The sequence below is a fragment of the Zalophus californianus genome, chromosome 12 (genome assembly GCF_009762305.2).
Source record: "Zalophus californianus isolate mZalCal1 chromosome 12, mZalCal1.pri.v2, whole genome shotgun sequence".
NCBI lineage: Eukaryota > Metazoa > Chordata > Mammalia > Carnivora > Otariidae > Zalophus > Zalophus californianus.
The window spans coordinates 99,418,631-99,439,007 of record NC_045606.1 but is presented as its reverse complement, the minus strand read 5'-3'; the positions used below and the strand labels follow the sequence as shown (position 1 = coordinate 99,439,007).

The 20,377-nt window shown below is 43.6% G+C and overlaps 1 protein-coding gene across 4 annotated transcripts; it reads left to right on the top strand.

Moving 5' to 3' along the window:
* Positions 1 to 601: 601 nt before the first annotated feature.
* Positions 602 to 18,397, top strand: ZNF786 (zinc finger protein 786). Of its 4 annotated transcripts, none has more exons than XM_027575030.2 (4): positions 607 to 720; positions 9,627 to 9,753; positions 13,990 to 14,142; positions 15,877 to 18,397. In XM_027575030.2, the coding sequence occupies exons 1-4, from the start codon at positions 703 to 705 to the stop codon at positions 17,913 to 17,915; spliced, it is 2,337 nt and encodes a 778-aa protein (XP_027430831.2). In that variant the 5' UTR covers positions 607 to 702; the 3' UTR covers positions 17,916 to 18,397. The 4 variants fall into 4 exon arrangements, with proteins under 4 accessions (XP_027430832.2, XP_027430831.2, XP_027430833.2 ...); XM_027575032.2 differs by lacking the exon at positions 607 to 720 and adding an exon at positions 13,515 to 13,606 and having other exon boundaries at positions 9,623 to 9,753; XM_027575033.2 differs by lacking the exon at positions 607 to 720 and adding an exon at positions 13,512 to 13,606 and having other exon boundaries at positions 9,643 to 9,753.
* Positions 18,398 to 20,377: the final 1,980 nt, after the last annotated feature.

Sequence of the window (20,377 nt, the reverse complement as noted above, 5' to 3'; positions counted from 1 at the left end):
TTTTATAGACTGTAAGTCATGTTCCTAATATAAGTCCATGGGGTCAGCGATGCCGTGGGTCCGCCTGACTGCCCGAGAATGAATTGCCAGCCTCCTGGCCCCTGGCGGGAGGATTCTGAGCGGGTCTGCACACTCTCCGAGTGCCCGGCACCACAGACTCCCCATTGCCCACGGCGGGGACCTGCTCCTTGACCCCCTTGGCCGGCTCACCTCCCTCGCTCCGTTCCCGGATGGCCTCACAGATGATCCTACCCTCGCCTGGGGTCCGCTTCGGGGAGGAACCAGTCCCCGCACACCCTTTCCGTCCAGGGCCCAGTGAAGAGTGAGTCTCCTCCCTACTTGGAGCTCACTCTGCACGTCCACCTCTCCGTGTCCCTCGCTCCAGCGCCTTCCAGCGCGTCTGGGTCTCGCTCTTCCTCGTTTGGAGACTCCGGCAGAGCCAGACGACCCGTCACCGACAGCGCTGCGGCCAGCGGCTCAGCCCTGCAAAGGCGTCTGCCGCGGCCGTCGCTAGCTCCTCCTGGCCGCAGGGGGCGCTGTGGGGCGGGGGCAGGCTCGAGTCCCAGCGTACACCGCGTGGGGGCTGGGCCGGCGGGGGTGGGCGGGGCTGAGCGGGGCGGGAGGCCGCCCGCCGAGGAGGCTCCGCGGGGCCGACCCGGCGCTCGGGTCCCGGGCAGCGGCCGGACGGGAACGCGGAGGGCCATGGCCGAGCCGGCTCCGGTAAGAAAGGCTCCCCGCGCGGACGCCCGGATTCCGGGCTCGGGGCGAGGCTCCGGCTTGGCGGGTACCCATCCGGGGTCCTCGGGGCGGCCGCAGAGGACGGGCGGAACGGAGCCTGGAGGTCGCGCGAGGCTCCGAGTGTACGGTCTGGACCCTGGACGGAGCCGGTGACCGCCACCTCTGGGGCTCGTTCGTGGCCGCCCTCGCGAACAAACCGAGCGTGGACCAGGCCTTCTCAGCAGCGGGCCCAGCCGGGGCGGGGGTGGGAGGCAAGGGAAAGGAGAGAAACGGGTCTGGTGCCGGCGGTGCGTGTTAGAGCTCAGCCAGTTTACATCACAGTTACTGAATTCAGAGCAACTGTTTTAAAAAAGACAAGATTTTGAGGGTTAAAGCGATTGTCTGGCAGCAGCTTGAACAAGATAATTCAGCCGCTAACGTGTTACAGTTTGTGTTGAGTGTAAGGAAGGAAGGGAGGTTGGAAGGAACAGAATAGAATATAAAACCCTAAACAGAGTACACGTTATTTGATTATTTAATATTTTGTTGTAATCGGGGTTTAGAGGGAATGGCCATTGTTTTTTTTATATCTTATAAACTTTGATTTTGACGGTTTTTCCTGATTACTAAACGAATTCATGAGGTTATTAATTTCCGAATAGCGTTAACAGTCTCCGCTAAGAAAATGTAGTTTCTAGGATTAAATATTCAAAAGATATGCAACACCTTTATGGGGAAATTATAAATAAATGGGAGATAACCAGGCCTATAGATGGAAAGACTAAATACAGTAAAAATGATACTTTTTTTCCAACTTAACATATACATTTACTGCAGTTTTATTAAAATGGCAGTAAGATTTTTGTGAATTTAGACAAACAGATTCTAAATTTCATTTGGAAAAATAAAGGCCAGGGGCGCCTGGGTGGCTCAGTCCTTAAGCGTCTGCCTTCGGCTCCGGTCATGATCCCGGGGTCCTGGGATCTAGCCCGTCATCGGGCTCCTGCTTGGCAGGAGGCCTGCTTCTCCCTCTCCCACTCCCCCTGCTTGTGCTCCCTCTGTCGCTGTGTCTCTCTCTGTCAAATAAACAAAATCTTTAAAAAAATAAAGGCCAAAAATATGATTCTGAAAAAAGAACAACGAAAAGGGAATTGCCCTAGCAGATAATAAAACTTATTAGAAGACCATAGAATTACTACTGTGCTATTTTGTGCAGGGATAGACACACACAGCAGTGAAAACGGAAAGAGAACCCAGATGCAGACTGTACTCTGTTGAATAGTGTCTCCCCAAAATTCATGCCCTTTCTGGAACTTCATATTGTGACCTTACATGAAGTAAGGTTGTTGTAGATTTAATTGGTTAAGATGAGATTATAGTGGGGTAGGGTAGGTTCTTAATCCAATGTGACTGTTATCTTTATAAGAGGAAACACAGAGATCCAGACACACAGTTACTGTTACAGTGGAGACAGAGATTGGAGTTATGCAGCTTTAAGTCAAGAAATGCCAGGGATTGCCAGCCACTACCAGAAGCTAAGGGAAAGGCATGGAATGGATTCTCCCCTGGAGGCTTCACAGATAGCATGATCTTGCTGACACCTGGTATCCGACTTCTAGCCACTAGAACTATAAGAGAATAAATTTTTATTGTTTTAAACCACCCAGTTGGGGTACTTTGTTACAGCATCTTTAGGAAAGTAATAGAGCTTCAAAAGCAGTATTGGGACAATTCCTTTTCCAGTTGGAAAATAACATTAAGGTAGATCACCACTGTATAACAAAAAAGTTACATTACGTTCCATATAAATTTAAAATCTAAACACGGAAAGTAAAACAAGCCTTTTGGAAAAAAGTTTAGAATATCTTTGTAACCTAGATATAGAAAAAAATTTTAAAACACAGAAAGCAAAACGACCTAAGATATGTTTGCATCGAAACTGAAAATTTATGTACAATATAAGTATAAATAAAAGATAAGATGTACACAAGGAGAAAGTATTTGTAACCTAATATTCTCAACAATTACTACACAAATTACATAAAAGGGGCGCCTGGGTAGCTCAGTCATTAAGCGTCTGCGTTCCGCACAGGTCACGAGGGATCGAGCCCTGCATCGGGCTCCCTGCTCGGCGGGGAGCCTGCTTCTCCCTCTCCCACTCCCCCTGCCTGTGTTCCCTCTCTCGCTGTGTCTCTCTCTGTCAAATAAATAAAATCTTAAAAAAAAAAAAAACTTTCTCTCCCTCTCCTTCACCCCCCCTCAAATATATAAATAAAATTTTTTAGAAAAATTAAAGAAGTCCTAGAAATGAAATGATAGATGACCCAGTAAAAATATGGGCAAAGGATCTGAACAGGCAGTTCAGAGAACTGTAGACAAATGGTCAATGGATAAAAGAATGGATTAAAAATTATGACATTCAGACAGTGGAACATGACACAAAAGTAAATCAGTTCCGTATGTATCAATATGGACAGATGATGAATGAAAAATACAAGCTACAGTATAATAAAGGGTTTGTGCATAAAAGACAAAGCAATATTTATAGTTACTTATGTCTGTGTAAGAATTAAAAGCACAAACTGAAAAGTTACTACGTGCACCATAATGTTTACTTCTTGGAAGAGAAAATAGGACTGAGTATAAGAAGCCTGGGTGGCTCAGTTGGTTAAGCGACTGCTTTGGGCTCAGGTCATGATCCTGGAGTTCCGGGATCAAGTCCCGCATCGGGCTCCCTGCTGAGCAGGGACTCTGCTTCTCCCTCTGACCCTCCCTCCTCTCATGTGCTCTCTCTCTCTCTCTCATTCTCTCTCTCAAATAAATAAATAAATAAAATCTTTAAAAAAAAGAACAATATTAAAGAGGGACTAGAGGACTTGAGTTTCATCTGTCATATTCTATTTCATTAAAAGGAAATCTGAAGAAAGATGTTAAATTTGTTAAGTCAGTAGTAAATACTAGGATACTTGTTACAATGTTCTCTAATTCTCTGAATCTTAAACTTCTGAAAATTAAAGTAATAACCAATGAAGGCTTTTTGAGCATTTCTTGAAAACATTTTAAAAGTAAGGAATTTAATCAGAAAAAGAGAACAGGTATATTTTAAGCAAAAACATGCATTCATTTCTGCTATAATACATCACATGCATTTCTAAAAATCACAGTGCAATGCAAAATCATGCAATAAAAACCACAGCTTATGGGAGAAAGGGTGTTAGCGCATAACACTCTAAAAGTTTGTCACTGACATGTTTTTGTTTTAATTCAATTTAGTTAACATATACTGTATTATTAGTTTCAGGAGTAGAATTTAGTGATTCATCACTGCCATATAACACCCAGTGCTCATTATTACATCAAGTGCCCTCCTTAATGCCCATCAGCCAGTTACCCCATCCCTCCACCCACTACCCCTCCGGCAACCCTCTGCTATAGTTAAGAGTCTCTTACAGTTTGCCTCCCTCTCTGTTTATCTTATTTTTTCTTCCTGTCAGCGACATGTTAAAAAGAAAAGAACCCAATAAAAACACAGTTTTATGCATGTTAAATTATTAAAAAATAAGCTACCTTAAAAACTACCTGAAACTGACTTAAGGAAGTGTGTGTAAGAAGGGGTAGTGCTTGTGAGTTATTGTGAAGTGAAGTCAGGTGGAAAGTTGTAACAGCAGGTGTGGATAGGTCGCGCTCATCAAACAAGGTAACCTGAGGTAGCTGGTAGATTTTCGAAGGGGGGGTGTGTGTGTGTGTTATACTCCTACTTGGATCTCTTTGTTCACCTAGCCTCACCCTTGCTGCTACTGACATTCTCTACTGGATAATACTGTGTTGTGAGGGGCTGTCTTGTGCATTGTAGGATGTTTATCAGCATCCTTGGCCTCGACCCACTAGATGCAAGTAGCAGTCCCCACCCAGTCATGACAAAAATGTCTCTAGACATTGCCAAATGTCCGGGGGGTGTGGGGGTGGGTAAAATTGCCCCAAGGTAGAACTGACCTAGAGTTTCTCACAGACAAAATTGCCTATAAGCAAGTATAGAATTTTTTTTTATTTTATTTATTTTTTTATTTTTTTGACAGCGAGAGAGGGAACACAAGCAGGGGGAGTGGGAGAGGGAGAAGCAGGCTTCCCGCCGAGCAGGGAGCCCGATGCGGGGCTCGATCCCAGGATCCTGGGATCATGACCTGAGCCGAAGGCAGACGCATAACGACTGAGCCACCCAGGCGCCCCAGCAAGTGTAGAATTTTGTGACAAATTATTCCCTACATTATCAATCATTTAGAACAAGTGTAGCAAAAACATAGAAACGACTATGTCATTAAAATAATTTCTGATTTAAATGTAAAGGAATTATTTAAAAACATAAGTCTAGGGGCGCTTGGGTGGCTCGGTTGGGCATCTGCCTTCAGCTCAGGTCATGATCTCAGGGTCCTGGGATCGAACCCCACATCTGGCTCCCTGCTCTTGGGGAGCTTGTTTCTCCCTCTCCTCCCTGCATGTGCTCTCTCTCGCTCTCTCTCAAATAACACCTTAAAATTAAAATAAAAACATAAATCTTAAGTTTCATAAAGATGAATAAAAATAAAAGTTGACAGGTGCCTGGGTGGCTCGGTTGGGCGACTGCCTTCGGCTCAGGTCATGATCCCAGAGTTCTGGGATCGAGTCCCGCATCGGGCTCCCCGCTTAGCGGGGAGTCTGCTTCTCCCTCTGACCCTCCCCCTCTCATGCTCTCTATCTCATTCTCTCTCTCAAATGAATAAATGGAATCTTTAAAAAAAAATAAAATAAGTTGACAGAAGCTGTACTTTAATACCCAGAGGAAATAAACACATGGCAAAACATTTGGAGTTAAAATTCATTTAAAGAAAACAATAGGGGTGCCTGACTGGCTTAGTAGTGCATGTATGTGACTCTTGATGTTAGGGTTGTGAGTTCAAGCCCTATACTGGGTGTAGAGATTATCTGAAAAGATAAAAGACTCTTTAAAAAGTGTATGTAATGGGATGCCTGGATGGCTCAGTCGGTTAAGTGTCTGCCTTCAGCTCAGGTCATGATCCCAGGGTCCTGGGATCAAGCCCTGCATCTGGCTCCTTGCTCAGTGGGGAGCCTGCTTCTCCCTCCACCTGCCACTCTCCCTGCTTGTGTGCTCTCTCTCACAAATAAATAAAATCTTTAAAAAAAATAAAGTATATTAAAAAAGACAATAAAAGAATGTGTACATTATTTTATTTATTTGAGAGAGCGAGAGCAAGCATGAGTGGCAGGAGGGAGAGAGGGAGAGGGAGAAGCAGGCTCCCGGCTGAGCAGGGAGTCCCACGCGGGACTATATCCTAGGACCTCGAGATCATGACCTGAGCTGAAGGCAGACGCTTAACCGACTGAGCCACCCAGGTGCCCCTAAAAGAATGTATACTTAATGAAATTAGAGTACTTTAACAAATATATAATTTACGTGCTTCTAGTTACACACCTTAGAAAGCGTACAATTTATCCAAGGCCATCACAATAAAGTTTTAAATATTTGCACGTGTTATTTTTTCTAATGCATTGTTTTAAAAAGCAGTGAAATTCAAAACCAAATCTTGATAAATTCTTAGTATTCTAGGAACAGAAGGCACCTTGGTTAGCAAGTTAAAGGAAACCAACAAATACTACTTGTAAACCATTAGAAACATTTCCTTTAAAGAATAAGACAGTTGCGTGCTATCACCATTACTCAACATCATTTCAGCCGGTACAATAAGATAAAAATAAGAAATGATAGGCTTAGCCTCATATGCAGGAGATCTACAGATGTGTAATTTATAGAGTTCCGTGAAAACCTACTAGTTTAAAATAGTTTATCTTTTGCTTAAAAAAATGATAGGCTTAAATCATTAAAAGAAATGTTAATTTGCAGATCTCCTTCTCTATGTAGACACTCCAAGGCAGCCAACTGAAAGTGATAGCCAACAAGGGAATTCGTTTCCAAAATAAACAGAAAAATTAGCTTCCCAAGCTTTCATAATTAGAAAATTTAGTGGGACAAACCCCTCAAACATGGTAGCAACAAAAACTCTACAGTCTCTAGGAATGAATCTAGCAAGGATTATATAAGGTCTATATGAAGAAAGCTAAATTTAGCTAAAGCACATAAAAATGTCTAGATAGATGTTTTTGGATGGAAAGATCCCGGGTTTTAGAGATCCAGTTCTCTCAAAATTAATATGTTAAGCGCATTCCTATCAGAATCCCAATAGAATTTGTATAAATCTGACAAAGTATCTTTCCTATGTATGTAGAAAAGAAAACAGACAAGAAAAGTCAAGATAATTTCCTGTGGAAATTGATGGAGGTGGTGGTGGATGACCATGTCCTCTTAAATAGCAAAATATCTGATAAAACTGTAAGAATTAAGCAGTGTAGTATTGTAGCAAAAATAGACACATTCACCAGTGGAACAAAAATATACCCAAGTATAAATGGAAACCTAGTTAATAAAAAACAATCCCAAATCAATGATAAAAGAATAGACTGTTTAATAAATTTTGTGACAAGGGAATATCCACTTACAAAAAGAACATATTCCTTCTTGATACGCAGAGATAAGTTCCAGACGAAAAAGGTCTAATTCTAATAAATGTTATGAAGAATTTAGGAGAATATTTTATAATCTTAGGAAGTCTTCCAAATCAAGATACTAAACCCTGAAGCCACAAAAGACGTTCTTCTGTAAAGTATAATAATATACGAAAAAAGCAGTGTGAGGGGCGCCTGGGTGGCTCAGTCGGTTAAGGGTCTGCCTCCCCTCATCCTGAGGTCATGGGATCCAGCAGGATCCTCTGTTTATCCCTCTCCCTCTGCCCCCCCCAACTCAAGCTCTCTCTCTTTCTCTCAAATGAATAAATCTTAAAAAAAAAAAAGTGTGGAAGATGGAGTAATTATCTTTATTTGAAAATTGTATCCCACCAAAAAATAAGATTGATAAATATGGTACAGTAATTGGACACAAAATAAGTTTACAAAACTCAATGACTTTTTTTTAACTAGTAGTAATTTGAAATGGCAGGGGTGATCCCATTTACAGTTGTAAATACCAGAAACAAAGTTAATAAAAAAGATTCAGAACATTTAAGAAGAAAATAAGTTCGTTTAGGGTAGCAAGCAAGACCAAATGGAGTGATAAAACGTGTTCCTAAATGAGATCAAAATCTTTCCTAAATATGTGTATACGTTTAATCCAATTCAAACTGAATTCCAATGTGCTTTTTTTGTTGTTGGACAAAATATAAGGAAGAATAAATATCCAGGAATTCACAGGAGTAACTTGGAAAAGAACGGGAGGAGGGGGTAAGACTGGCCCTCGCAATATTGGAATATTGCATAGGTATTGTAGAAAGTTACATAGGGAAAGTATAACAGGAATTAACAGATACACATATTTATGAAAATCTAATACATGCAAAGGTTGGCATTTCAATCTAAGAAGAAAGAATGGTATATTTAATAGTGTGTGATTGGCTATCCATACGTATTTAATAGATGCCAATCTTATCTACAGAATTAAGTGCAAATCTAAATGCAAAAAAGCAGAGTATTTGTACAACTTTTTGATGTCGGGACCACTTAGAAAGCTGGAAACAATGGAAAAGACTTACAGATTAAAACTAAATAAAAGGGTATTTGTCAGAAGATAAAGTCAAAATACAAATGACTGGGAGAAAAACGTTTGCTAGGGCTCCTGGGTGGCTCAGTCACTTAAGGGTCTGCCTTTGGCTCAGGTCATGATCCCAGGGTCCTGGGATCGAGGCCCACATCCCCACATCAGGTGCTCTGCTCAGCGGGAAGCCTGCTTCTCCCTCTGCCTCTCCCCCGCTCATGCTTGCGCTCATTCTCTCTCTCTGAAATAAAATCTTTTTAAAAAAGTGTTTGCTAGTCAATCAAAGGATTATTAACCCTAATATAAGGAAGTCCATTCAAATTATAGGAGCCCACTGGAATGTTCAGCAAAGGATGTGAACAGACCTGCTCAAGGATATGTGGAACGCCCCCCTTCCCAGAAAATGATGAAAAGGATGCTAAGCTTCACAAATTAATGCAAATTAAAACAATGAAATACAATTTTTTACCCATTACATTGGCAAAAGAAAAAAAAAAGATTTAAGAACAACCTGTGCTCGCAAAGTGTACAGAAATAAGTCTCATCTTACTAGCATAGGCAAAAATGCCGTATTCTTTTTGGAAGGCAATCTAATGGTATTTATTAAACTGAACATGTTTATACCTTCTGATTTAGTAGTTCTTTTTAGGCCTTTATCTTACAGAGGTAAAAGCACTAAATATATCAGGAAGCATATCAGAGCACTGTTTGTAATTTATAAAGGAAATGGAAACAATGTATGTAAACAATGTATGTCCTATCAGTGGGGTATATTTACCCTTGGCATGAAAGACACTGCAATTTATAAAAACCTGGTTTTGCCTCTACATGTTGACCTGGAAAGATCTGTAATAGATTAAGTGAATGAAATTACCCAGTGATTTATTCCCACTATTGTTTTAAAAGAAAAAAAAATTATTTACTATCCATATGCATGTATAGTTCAAACAAGCATAAAGAACCTTGGATGGTGTAGTGGGTAAGAGCAGAACCACAAGACTGGAGTGGGGGAAGGAGCAGTTCCTAAGGAGGAAGCTGCTGAATAGACAAAAACAATGTCCACTACAAAAATTTTTTTAATTGGTGACAAGGTGGGGCACCTGGCTGGCCCAGTGGGTAGAGCGAGTGACTCTGGATCTCAGGGTTGTGAGTTCGAGCTCCGCCTTGGGGATAGAGTTTACTTAAAAAACAAAACAAAAATAAATTGTTGAGAAGGAGCTGAAGTCCTTTTGAAGCACTAATGGCTGTGTATGTATTATGTCTGTAATTTCAGTTACCTCTGACTTTTGAGGATGTGGCCATTTATTTCTCTGAGCAAGAATGGCAGAATCTAGAGGCATGGCAGAAGGAGCTTTACAAGCATGTAATGAGAACCAATTACGAGATTCTGGTTTCTCTAGGTAAGAAGTGCTCAATTTTGTGGGTAAGTCATGGAACTGGGTCTGGAAGAAGGTCCCAGTCCCTTGATGCTCCTGTTTGTTAGGTCAGATTTCTCAGAAATTAACTCAGAATGGTATTTTTTACCCCAGAGTCCTATTTGTTAATACTTCTGTAAGCCTTGCTAATCCTTACTCAAGGGTAGACATTGAGTAAAGAGAATATTTAAGACTTTGATGTGTGGTGGTCAGGGGTGACTAAATTCTCTTTCAGTCGCTACACACTCACAGATTGCCGTGATTTCCATATGGGAGCACTCCTAGCTCGTGTCCATAATGTACCTGTATTTCTTTACCCTAGGATGTCCCTACCTGTCAGTTTTTACCGTGGGGTCTGTGTGACTCAGAAAAGCTAAAATATTTCCCTGCAGTGAGCTTTTGTAAGGCTGTACACTGAGATGGTTAACAGCAGCAGTCCCTTCATGGTTATGGTAATGGGTGTTCTTTTTAGTCTTTGTGCTTCCTTGGTCTTTATACATATATATTTTTTATTTATCAAATGAATGATAAAATTTCTGCTTCATTCTCACTCCTGCACTCAGATAATTCCCCAGGGCAACCACTGTTAACTTTTACTGTTTTAGTTCTTACTGTACTTTCCTCCAATCTAACTATCATGCTTCCATCTCTGTTACTTGATTTATCAAGTGTGGGCAGCATTAACTCATTACTATGAAAAATGAGACATTAACTCACTTAAACTATCTTTCTTCTATCTCCCTTTTTCCGTTTTCCCCAAATCTTGGGGTTTTTTTCATACATCTATTGGCTACCTTTATAAATTAAATTTCTAGATCAAGGTCCGTCAGCTTTGTATGTCTTGATTCCTTCAGTGTATGAAGATAAGGCAATTATTCTCCTGTACTTCCTGCCATCTCTCTGGCTAGCTCCTGACAGCCATACCACTTCCTTTATATTGCAAGGTTTCTAATGCTTTATATTCTATCCCATTACCATATATATGTTTTCCAGGCTTTATGTATACAATGTTGTTTCTAAAACACGTAATCCAAGACGTTACATATTTTTATTGTTACTGAAGGACCAATTAAAGTAATTCAATCTGTAGAGAAAGGAATATAATTGTATATCGTTAATCCTGTTCCACCCAAAAAGAACGTTCCAAACATCAGGATCAAATGGATGCGAAATGGTCTATCATTGTAGTTTTGATTTCCTTAACAGCTAATCATGGTGAGCATCTTTTCATTTGTATGTCTTCTTAGGAGAAATGTCTATTCAAATATTTTCCATTTTTAAATTGGTATATTTGTCTTTTTATTGTTGAGTTTTAAGCCTTCTCTGTTTGTTCTGGATACTGGACCCTTATCAGATACATGACTCACAGATATTCTCTCCCATTCTGTGGGTTGTTTACTCACTTTCTTGATGGCATCCTTGGGGGCACAAAAGTTCTTAATTTTTATGAAGTCCAATTTCTTTTTTCTTGTGTTGCTTGAGCTTTTGGTGTCATATTTAAGAAACCATTGCCTAATCCAAAGTCACAAAGATTCACTCCTTTGTTTTCTTCTAAGAGGTTTATAGTTTTAATGCTTACATTTATTTTTTTATTTTTTTAAAGATTTTATTTATTTGTCAGAGAGAGAGAGAGAGGGAGTGTGTGAACACAACCAGGGGGAGTAGCAGGCAGAGGGAGAAATAGGCTCCCCACTGAGCAAGGAGCCAGATATGGGACTCAAATCGCAGGACCCTGGGATCATGACCTGAGCTGAAGGCAGATGCTTAACCAACTGAGTGACCCAGGTGTCTCTCAGTGCTTACATTTAGGTCTTTGATCCATTTTGAGTTAAGTTTTTTATGTGGTGTGGGGTAGGGATCCAGCAGCTTCTTTTGCGTATGTATATCCAGTTGTCCCAACACCATTTGTTGAAAAGAGTATTCTTTCCCCCATTGAATTCTCTTGGCACCCTTTTGGAAAATCAATTGACCATAAAAGTAGAAGTTTATTTCTGGATTCTCAATTCTGTTTCATTGATCTATATGTTTATCTTCATGCCAATACCACGCTGTTTTGATTACCATTACTTTTAGGATCAGTTTGTCAATTTCTGCAAAAACAAACAAACAAAAAAACCAGTTTGGATTTGGGGACTATTGTCATCTTTTTTTTAATTTATTTTATTTTTATTTTTTACATTCACATTGTTTCATTATAACTATATAATATAGTCTTAAAAATTTTTTTTTCAAATTATAGTTGGCACACAATATTACATTAGTTTCAGGTGTACAACATAGTGATTCAATAAGTCCACACTTTATGCTCTGCTCACCACAAGTGTAGCTACCATCTGTCACCATAGAACGCTATTACAGTATCATTGACTATATTCCCTGTGCTGTGCCTTTCATTCCTGTGACTCATTCATGCCATAATTGAGGCCTGTATCTCCCACTCCCTGTCACTCATTTTGCCCATCTCCTTACCCCATCACTCTTGCAGCCATCAGTTTGTTCTTTCTATTTATACGTCTGATTTTGCTTTGTGTTTGTTTACTCATTTGTTTTGAAATGAGGTGATTCTAAATGAATTATAAACCAAAGAAGAAATCACAAGAGAAATTAGAAAATATTTAAAGTTGGATGAAATGAAAATATAAAGCAGCAAAATTTGTGAGATGCACCAAAGCAGCACTTAGAGGGAAATATATAGGTTTAAATGCTTATATCAGAAAAGCAGGCTTCGGCTCAGGTCATGGTCCCAGGGTCCTGGGATCGAGCCCCGCATTGGGCTCCCTGCTCGGCGGGGAGCCTGCTTCTCCCTCTCCCTCTGCCTGCCTCTCTACCTACTTGCTCTCTCTCTGTATCTCTCTGCCAAATAAATAAATAAAATCTTAAAAAAGCAAGGGTTTCTTTCTTTTTTAAATCTTTTTACTCATTTTTTAAAATTTAAAGTCAATTAATTAACACATAAACATAATGTATTATTGGTTTCAGAGGTAGAGGTCAGTGATTCATGAGTCTTATATAATACCCAGTGATCACTACATCACGTGCCGTCCTTAATGTCCATCATCCAGTTACTCCATCCCCCCACCCCTCACCCCTTGGGAATATTGTCATCTTAACAATTTTAAGACTTCCTATTCATGAACATGAGAGATCTTTCCATTTATTTATGACTTTTAAAATCTCTTTCAACAATATTTTATAATTTTTATTGTGTAAGTCTTGTATTTCTTTTATTAAACTTATTCCTAAGTGTGTTAATTCTTTTTGGTGTTACTGTAAATTGAAAATGTTTTCTTGGTTTTATTTTTGGGAAAATACTTTTATTTTAAAAGGTGCTGGGACTTCAACAGATGAAGATTGAGAATAGGTGTATGAATTTAAATAAAAGATAGTGATTCCTTTTCCCATGAGAGCAGCCTTAGAATTCTTTTGGGATTGAAGTCAGATTTCAGAGGGCAAGGAGGGATCTGGAACAGAGTGATCAGTCTCCTCATGTACTACTCCACTCTGACATTTTATCCCTGAGGCATTACCTGGCTTACCCTCTTTCTCTGATCTGAACCATACACTGATCTCCCTTTAGCAATCTATGAAGCATACTTTAGGTTCTGTAAAACAGATAGTATTGAAAGAAAGTTTTACTTGAAAATACATAAAACATTTTATTAGGGGAATGGGGTAATATATTAGAGAATCTTGTAACTATTTTCATTTCCTTATTTTATTGCTTGCAACCCTTTTTATTCTAGCAGAACTCAACCATGTTTTGGGCTGTGATTAGCACTGTCACCAGCAGACTTCTGAGAATATTTTAGCTGGAGCTACCTACTTTGAAATTCCCCAGGTTAGGCATTCCAGTTCTTATTTTTGCATACCCCCCTCTTCCCATGGTGTCTCCAGTTGTTCGCAGGGCTGTCCCACCATTCTCAAAGCACGCTCCTAGTGAGTTTGAAATCCACGACAAAATACATATTGCTCGATATATGGGGACCAAGACAGGATTTAAACAGTAAACTGATTTAATTAACAGGTCCAAATAGATTAGGAAGTACTGCTAGGATATGTGGGCAGTTTTGCTCCTCCTTGCGTAAACCTATAATCTATTCTTTGACATCTCGTCTCATATGTTTTCCCAGGAGTACATTTTGAAAACTTAAAAGCAACTTGGTGTGCTTTAAATGTAGTGCTCAAAGAAACCAAACTACCTTGTCTGACTTCTTTGCACAGGTGATGGACTTCCCAAACCAGAACTAATATCCTGGATTGAACAGGGGAAAGAGTTCTTCAAGAACTGGGGAGAATCACAGAAATCAGGAAACATAATTTGCTCTTCTGCTGGTTTGCAATTTGATCCAGTTATCAAGGGTCATCAGTTTCGGGGTAAGTATTAAGAAATTAGAGCCCTGCCTTAAGACATCACGCTCAGTTTGTTCCAGTTCTCTGATCTTGTCTTCCTGTTTGGCTGGGCTGAGGCTGTCCAGCCTCTGGAATACACCCTCTCTGGTGTATTCTAGAGAAACACAGTAAAGTACAGTGGTTAGGAGTGTGGGTTCTAGAGTCTGAGTCTGGATCTTGTCTTTTCTGGGGCACCTTGAGCAAGTTGTTCAGCCTCTCAGTATTTCAATTTCCTGACCTATAAAATGAAGACAATAAAAGTACCTACATCATAGGCCTATATAGGTTAACATATGTAAAGTGTTAAAGTGATACCTGGAACACAGTAAGAGCTCAGTGAATGTGAGCTGTTGTTAGTAGTAGGTAGGGCGAGGGGGACAGTGGCAGGAATCAGAGACTGGTTATCCACATTCTAGTGACCAAAATTGCTTCCTTCCTATCTGGAGACTGTTGACTCTACTTGAATACCTCAAACTCAGCTCTCCTCTGTTGTTTCTTGTTATGATGGGACAGTCTGAGATTTTTGGATTCTTTTTAAATATTCATGTATTTATTTATTAGAGAGCGAGAACGAGCAGGGGGTGGGGCAGAGGGAGAGAATTTCAAGCAGATTCCCTGCTGAGTGCGGAGCCCAACTTGGGGCTCAATCTCATGACCCGAGCCGAAATCAAGAGTTGGATGTTCAACCGAGTGAGCCACTCAGGTGCCCCTGAGATTTTTGGATTCTTAAAAGTCAGCATTAAAGTATGGAATGAGAAAGCCAATGGGAGCATCATTCCAAGAAATCTTGTCAATAGTCTGTTGAGTTTTTTGTTGCTTCTTTCTGGACAGTAAAGGGGTTTTGCTCCACAAATTATTTACTTTTTGCCATCCATTATCAATTCTTCCAAGAAACCTTTTTAAAAGGTTTGTGGGCATAGGGGTGAGGAGGGGGGATCAGAGGCCAGGCCCTGGGTCATGACTGTGGTGTTAGGGTCTGTTAGTGACAGTGCTGTCATCACTTGTTGATTCCAGGAATGTCTGCACATCAAAATGGTACAAGTGTGATGCTCCTGTGGTCATGGTGGTGGTGAGTTCTTACAGGTGCATGCAGTATGCCAGGCACATGCTCAGCACCGTACATGAAGGATCTCACCTAATGACCATGACAATCATACGTCCTGTTGCTTCCCTGTGTCTACAGGAGAAGGAATCGGAGCCAAGAGGGATTAGCTTGACAAAGGCTACACAGTGGAGAGATGGGATTTGAACCCAGACAGGCTGATTCCAAAGCTTAGGCCATATGTTTGAGACCTATATTTTCTTCTTTTTTTTTTTTTAAGTTTAATTTATTTAAGTAATCTCTACACCCAACATGAGGCTTGAACTCATGACCTGGAGATCAAGAGCCATATGCTCTTTCGACTGACTGAGCCAGCCAGGCGCCCCTATATTTTCCTCTTTTAAGGTATGTTTTTTTTAAACAAGCAGAGTGGCGCAGCGGGAGCGTGCTGGGCCCATAAGATATGTTTTTTTTAGTTTAGTTTCAGCAGACTTCTTACCAAACTCTCAGCCATGAAATTAGAACCACAGTTGAAATGTCCCTGGTTGTGGAGTTCCGTGGGAGCTGGGTTCCCAGGCCACCAGACGTCACCGTTAACCGCTCCCTCTCCTGGTGACATAAGCCTTTAGTCATGCCACAGAGAGGAATACTGACTGAATTTTTGTTTTCCATTTCAGAAAGCCAACAAGCTGTGCATTCAGGAGAAGCTGAACGCTATTTCCAGCTGGATCCCCGAGAAGGCCAGTGCCCCTCTGAACCCTCAGGAGGAGAAGGGGAAGATGGTGCCTTCATGGCCCTCCTGAGCCCACACAGACATGCCGCACAGGCTCCACTTCCAGTAGTCCACAGCTCCGGGGAGCCCCTCCAGAGAGAGGGAACCCCAAGTCCCGGAGCGCCGGGGCTCCCTGGCTTGCAGGGGGCCTGCTCTGGGGACGGTACGCAGCACCCTTGCGCTGTCTGCGGGGAAAGCTTTTGGAAGGAGGAGCACTCAGAGAAGCACGAGAGGAGCCACCTGAAGGACCAGCCAGGGAGGTCCTGGAGGAAATTCAGCAAACAGGCTGCCCCCCAGCAACAGCGGAGCATCGGTCAGGGTCCCAGGCGCTTCCGGTGTCCCGACTGTGGGCGGAGCTTCCCCCGGAAGCAGTGTTTGCTCGGACATGTGGCTGTCCACGCAGGGAAGAGCCCGCTGCCCTGCCCTGAATGTAAGACGCGCTTCCCGCACAAGCACACCCTTCTCGGCCACCGCCTCCGGCGCAAGGGGGAGAGGCCTTCCCGGTGCCCCAAATGTGACGGGAGCTTTCTCTCGAGCAGCAGGCGGGCTCGCCAGGGCCAGCCCGGCAGGGAGGGGCTAAGCTCCTGGAGAGGAGGCGATGCCGCCTTCCCCGGGAAGGCTGAGCCGGCCGGTGAGGAGCTGTGCCCCCGGCAGGGGACCGCGGAGGCTCCCCCGCGCCGCCCCCCCGGGGAGAGGCCGTTCTCCTGCACGGAGTGTGGTAAGCGCTTCACCGCAAGGTCCAAGCTCGCCAGCCACCTCCGGGTGCACACGGGAGAGAAGCCCTTCCGGTGCCCGCAGTGCGACAAGAGCTTCCGCCTGAGCGGCCTGCTGAGGGTGCACCAGCGCGTGCACAGTGGCGAGCGACCGTTCTCCTGCCGGAAGTGCGGCAAGGCCTTCGCCAAGCGGTGTAAACTCACGGAGCACAGCCGAGTCCACAGCGGCGAGAAGCCCTTCTGGTGCGCCGAATGTGGCAGGAGCTTCCGCCAGAGGGGACAGCTGCTGAGGCACCAGCGGCTGCACACCGACGAGAAGCCCTTCCAGTGCCCCGAGTGTGAGCTGAGCTTCCGCCTCAAGAGCATGCTGCGGGCACATCGGCTCCGCCACAGCGGGGAGAGGCCCTTCTCCTGCGGCGAGTGTGGCCGAGGCTTCGCCCACCAGTGCAAGCTCCGGGAGCACCTGAGGGTGCACAGCGGGGAGAGGCCCTTCCAGTGCCCCGAGTGTGACAAGAGCTTCCGCCTGAAGGGCATCCTGAAGGCGCACCAGCGCACGCACAGCAAGGAGAGGCCCTTCTCGTGTGGGGAGTGTGGCAAGGGCTTCACCCGACAGTCCAAGCTCACCGAGCACTTCCGCGTGCACAGCGGGGAGAGGCCCTTCCAGTGCCCCACCTGCGACAGGAGTTTCCGCCTGAAGGGGCAGCTGCTGAGTCACCAGCGCCTGCACACGGGGGAGAGACCCTTCCAGTGCCCCGAGTGCGGCAAGAGCTACCGCGTGAAGGCCGACATGAAGGCCCACCAGCTGCTGCACGGCGGCGAGATGCCCTTCTCCTGCGAGTGTGGCAAGGGCTTTGCCAAGCAGTCCAAACTCATCGAGCACATCAGGACCCACACAGGGGAGAAGCCTTTCCAGTGTCCCAAGTGTGACAAGAGTTTCCGCTTGAAGGCTCAGCTGCTCAGCCACCAAGGCCTGCACACAGGGGAGAGACCTTTCCGCTGTCCCGAGTGTGATAAGAACTTTCGGGAAAAGGGACACATGCTTCGGCACCAGCGCATACACAGGCCTGAGAGGCCATTTGCCTGCGGCGACTGTGGTAAGGGCTTCATCTATAAGTCTAAACTGGTGGAACACATCAGGGTGCACACGAAATCTTACAGTGCCCCAGATGAGCCTGACATTAAGAAGAGGCTCAGCCAGCTGTTTGCAATGATCGAGGCCGACTGGAGTTGAGGCCGTGGAGGGCATCCGGAGCCTTCAGCGGAGTCCATGTGGCCTGGGAATCCACAGCGGCCACAGCCAAACCCACTGGGAGACAGATTTTAGGAACAGGGGGCCCCCTTTTGAGCAAGAATGTACCGCGAGTTAGGCGTATGAGAAACCACACAGGATTTTCTCGTTTAGCTCATCACCTGTTATATTTCCTATCTACTGATAAAAGAGATACCTGTTCTTCCTGCCGTCTTAAGTGGTAATTTCCCCGCAAATGCTAAGCTAGCTCCGAAATCCCAGCTTGAACTAAGACAGTCAGTCCCTCCAGTACTGTTCTCAAAGCTGAGGAGATGGGATGGCTCTTAAACATCCACTTGACTCTTTCACAGTGTGACCCTAAACTGGGGGGTTTAAACCCAGTGAATTTTGTTGCAGGCCTGATACGATGTTGGATTTGGTTTTGATTAATTTATTTGGAAACTAATAGCAATAAAACGAGTTCTCTGAATCCCAGTCTGTCTATGTGAATGCTGAGGTCTCATGGCCGCTTACACAGTGGTTGTGCATCGTTCCCCCTAAGGAAAAGCAGATAATTTCAGCAAAGTTTGACTCATCTGAGTTGAAGAAACATAAAAGCAGGGGTGCTAAGATCTATGGGGCTAGAATATAGATACGAGATGGGTTTGGGAGCTGCAGAACAGACACTTTTGGAAGCCAAGACAGTGAATGAGATTCTGAGTGACCAAGAGGTGACTAAATCTGAGTAGAGACAAAATAACAAAGCCAAGGGAAGCCTGGCTGGCTCAGTTGGTAGAGCGTGCAACTCCTGATCCTCAGGGCTGTGAGTTCGGGCCCCATGTTGGGTGTAGAGGTTACTTAAAAGTAAAATCTTTGGAAAAAAAGTAACAAAACCAGACGGCTTTGTCGTGTAGCATGGAGAATTTTTAAGCAAATGTTAAAAAAAGTAAACATAATACAAGTAGTACAAGTAGAAGTCCAGGAAACTACCCCGTTTGTTACATGAGATGAAGGCTACGTGAGCACAGAATATCTGTACTTCAGAGACAGAACTACATTCTGTTCAAAGATATCCTGACTTCTAGAGGGTCCATGTTTCGTGAAAAGACCTGAAATTCTGGGGCCCCTGGGTGGCTCAGTCAGTTAGGCATCTGCCTTTCACTCAGGTCATGATCTTGGGGTTCTGGGATTGAACCCCACATGAGGCTCTCTGCTCGGGAGTCTGCTTCTCCCTCTCACTCGGTCTCTCTTAAATAAATAAATAAATCTTTAGAAAAAAAGACCTGAAATTCTGAGGGATGACAGAAAATGAGATTGTCACTAAACTACGTGTCACACATGATTTCTCTGGAACACTGGCTCCAAAGATTCTTTTTTAAATAAGGGAAAGAGGGGAGCCCGGGTGGCTCAGTCAGTTAAGCCTCTGACTTGATATTTTTGGCTCAGGTTGTGAGATCAAGCCCCATGTTGGGCTCCGTGTTTGGTGTGGAACCTGATTAAGATTCTTCTCCCTCTGCCCCTCCCCACCTTGCACTCTCCCTCTCCAAAAAAAATTAAAAATTTAAGGGCGCCTGGGTGGCTCAGTCGTTACGCGTCTGCCTTTGGCTCAGGTAATGATCCCAGGGTCCTGGAATCGAGCCCCACATCGGGCTCCCTGCTCAGCGGGAAGCCTGCTTCTCCCTCTCCCACTCCCCCTGCTTGTGTTCCCTCTCTCGCTGTGTCTCTCTCTGTCAAATAAATAAATAAAATCTTTTTTAAAAAATTGAGAAAAGGAAAGAACTACATGGCCAATTAAAGTAAAACAGTTCTCACCCACACCGCCCTCCCCCCCCCCCCCCCACAGTCTATGGCTCTCCCAGAGGAAGACCTAATGTGTAGTATTTTCTTATATTGTGAATATATTTGACCTTGGGATTCTTTCTTTTTCAAAAACATTTACTATGATCTTGTGGACATAGAGTTCTGCAGGATTCATTTTGTAAAACATTACTGAAGCGCAAGCACGCTTGGCTCCATTAAGACATTAAGATGTCTGTTGTGTTCACGGGACAGCCAGCCTCACAAAGCGTGGAGTTAGACTCAACATAAGCAAAGAAGGGATAGAGGCCGTGCTGCAGCTGAGTGCCCATAGTGGGGACCCAGAGAGTAGGAAGTGATCATGAATCCAGCAGGGGTTTCGAGGGAGACTGAAGGCCAGAGACTCTAGGTCACTGTTCTTACCTATTGCCTGGTACAATTGCAGGATCTCAGAGATGGTAAAAGACTCAGAGTGTTTAAAGTGTTGTTAAAAACTGAAGGTGTTTCGGAAGATGTCAAGAGAAAGGGTAAGATCCAACTAAACCCAAGTACCCTAGGCTGCTCACACTCAACATGAAAAACAGGTCCCAGAGTGGTACTTAAAGAAGAGAGAGATTCTGGAAAAGAAGGTGTCATAAGCACAGGTTCATAAACTTCCTTTTCTATCC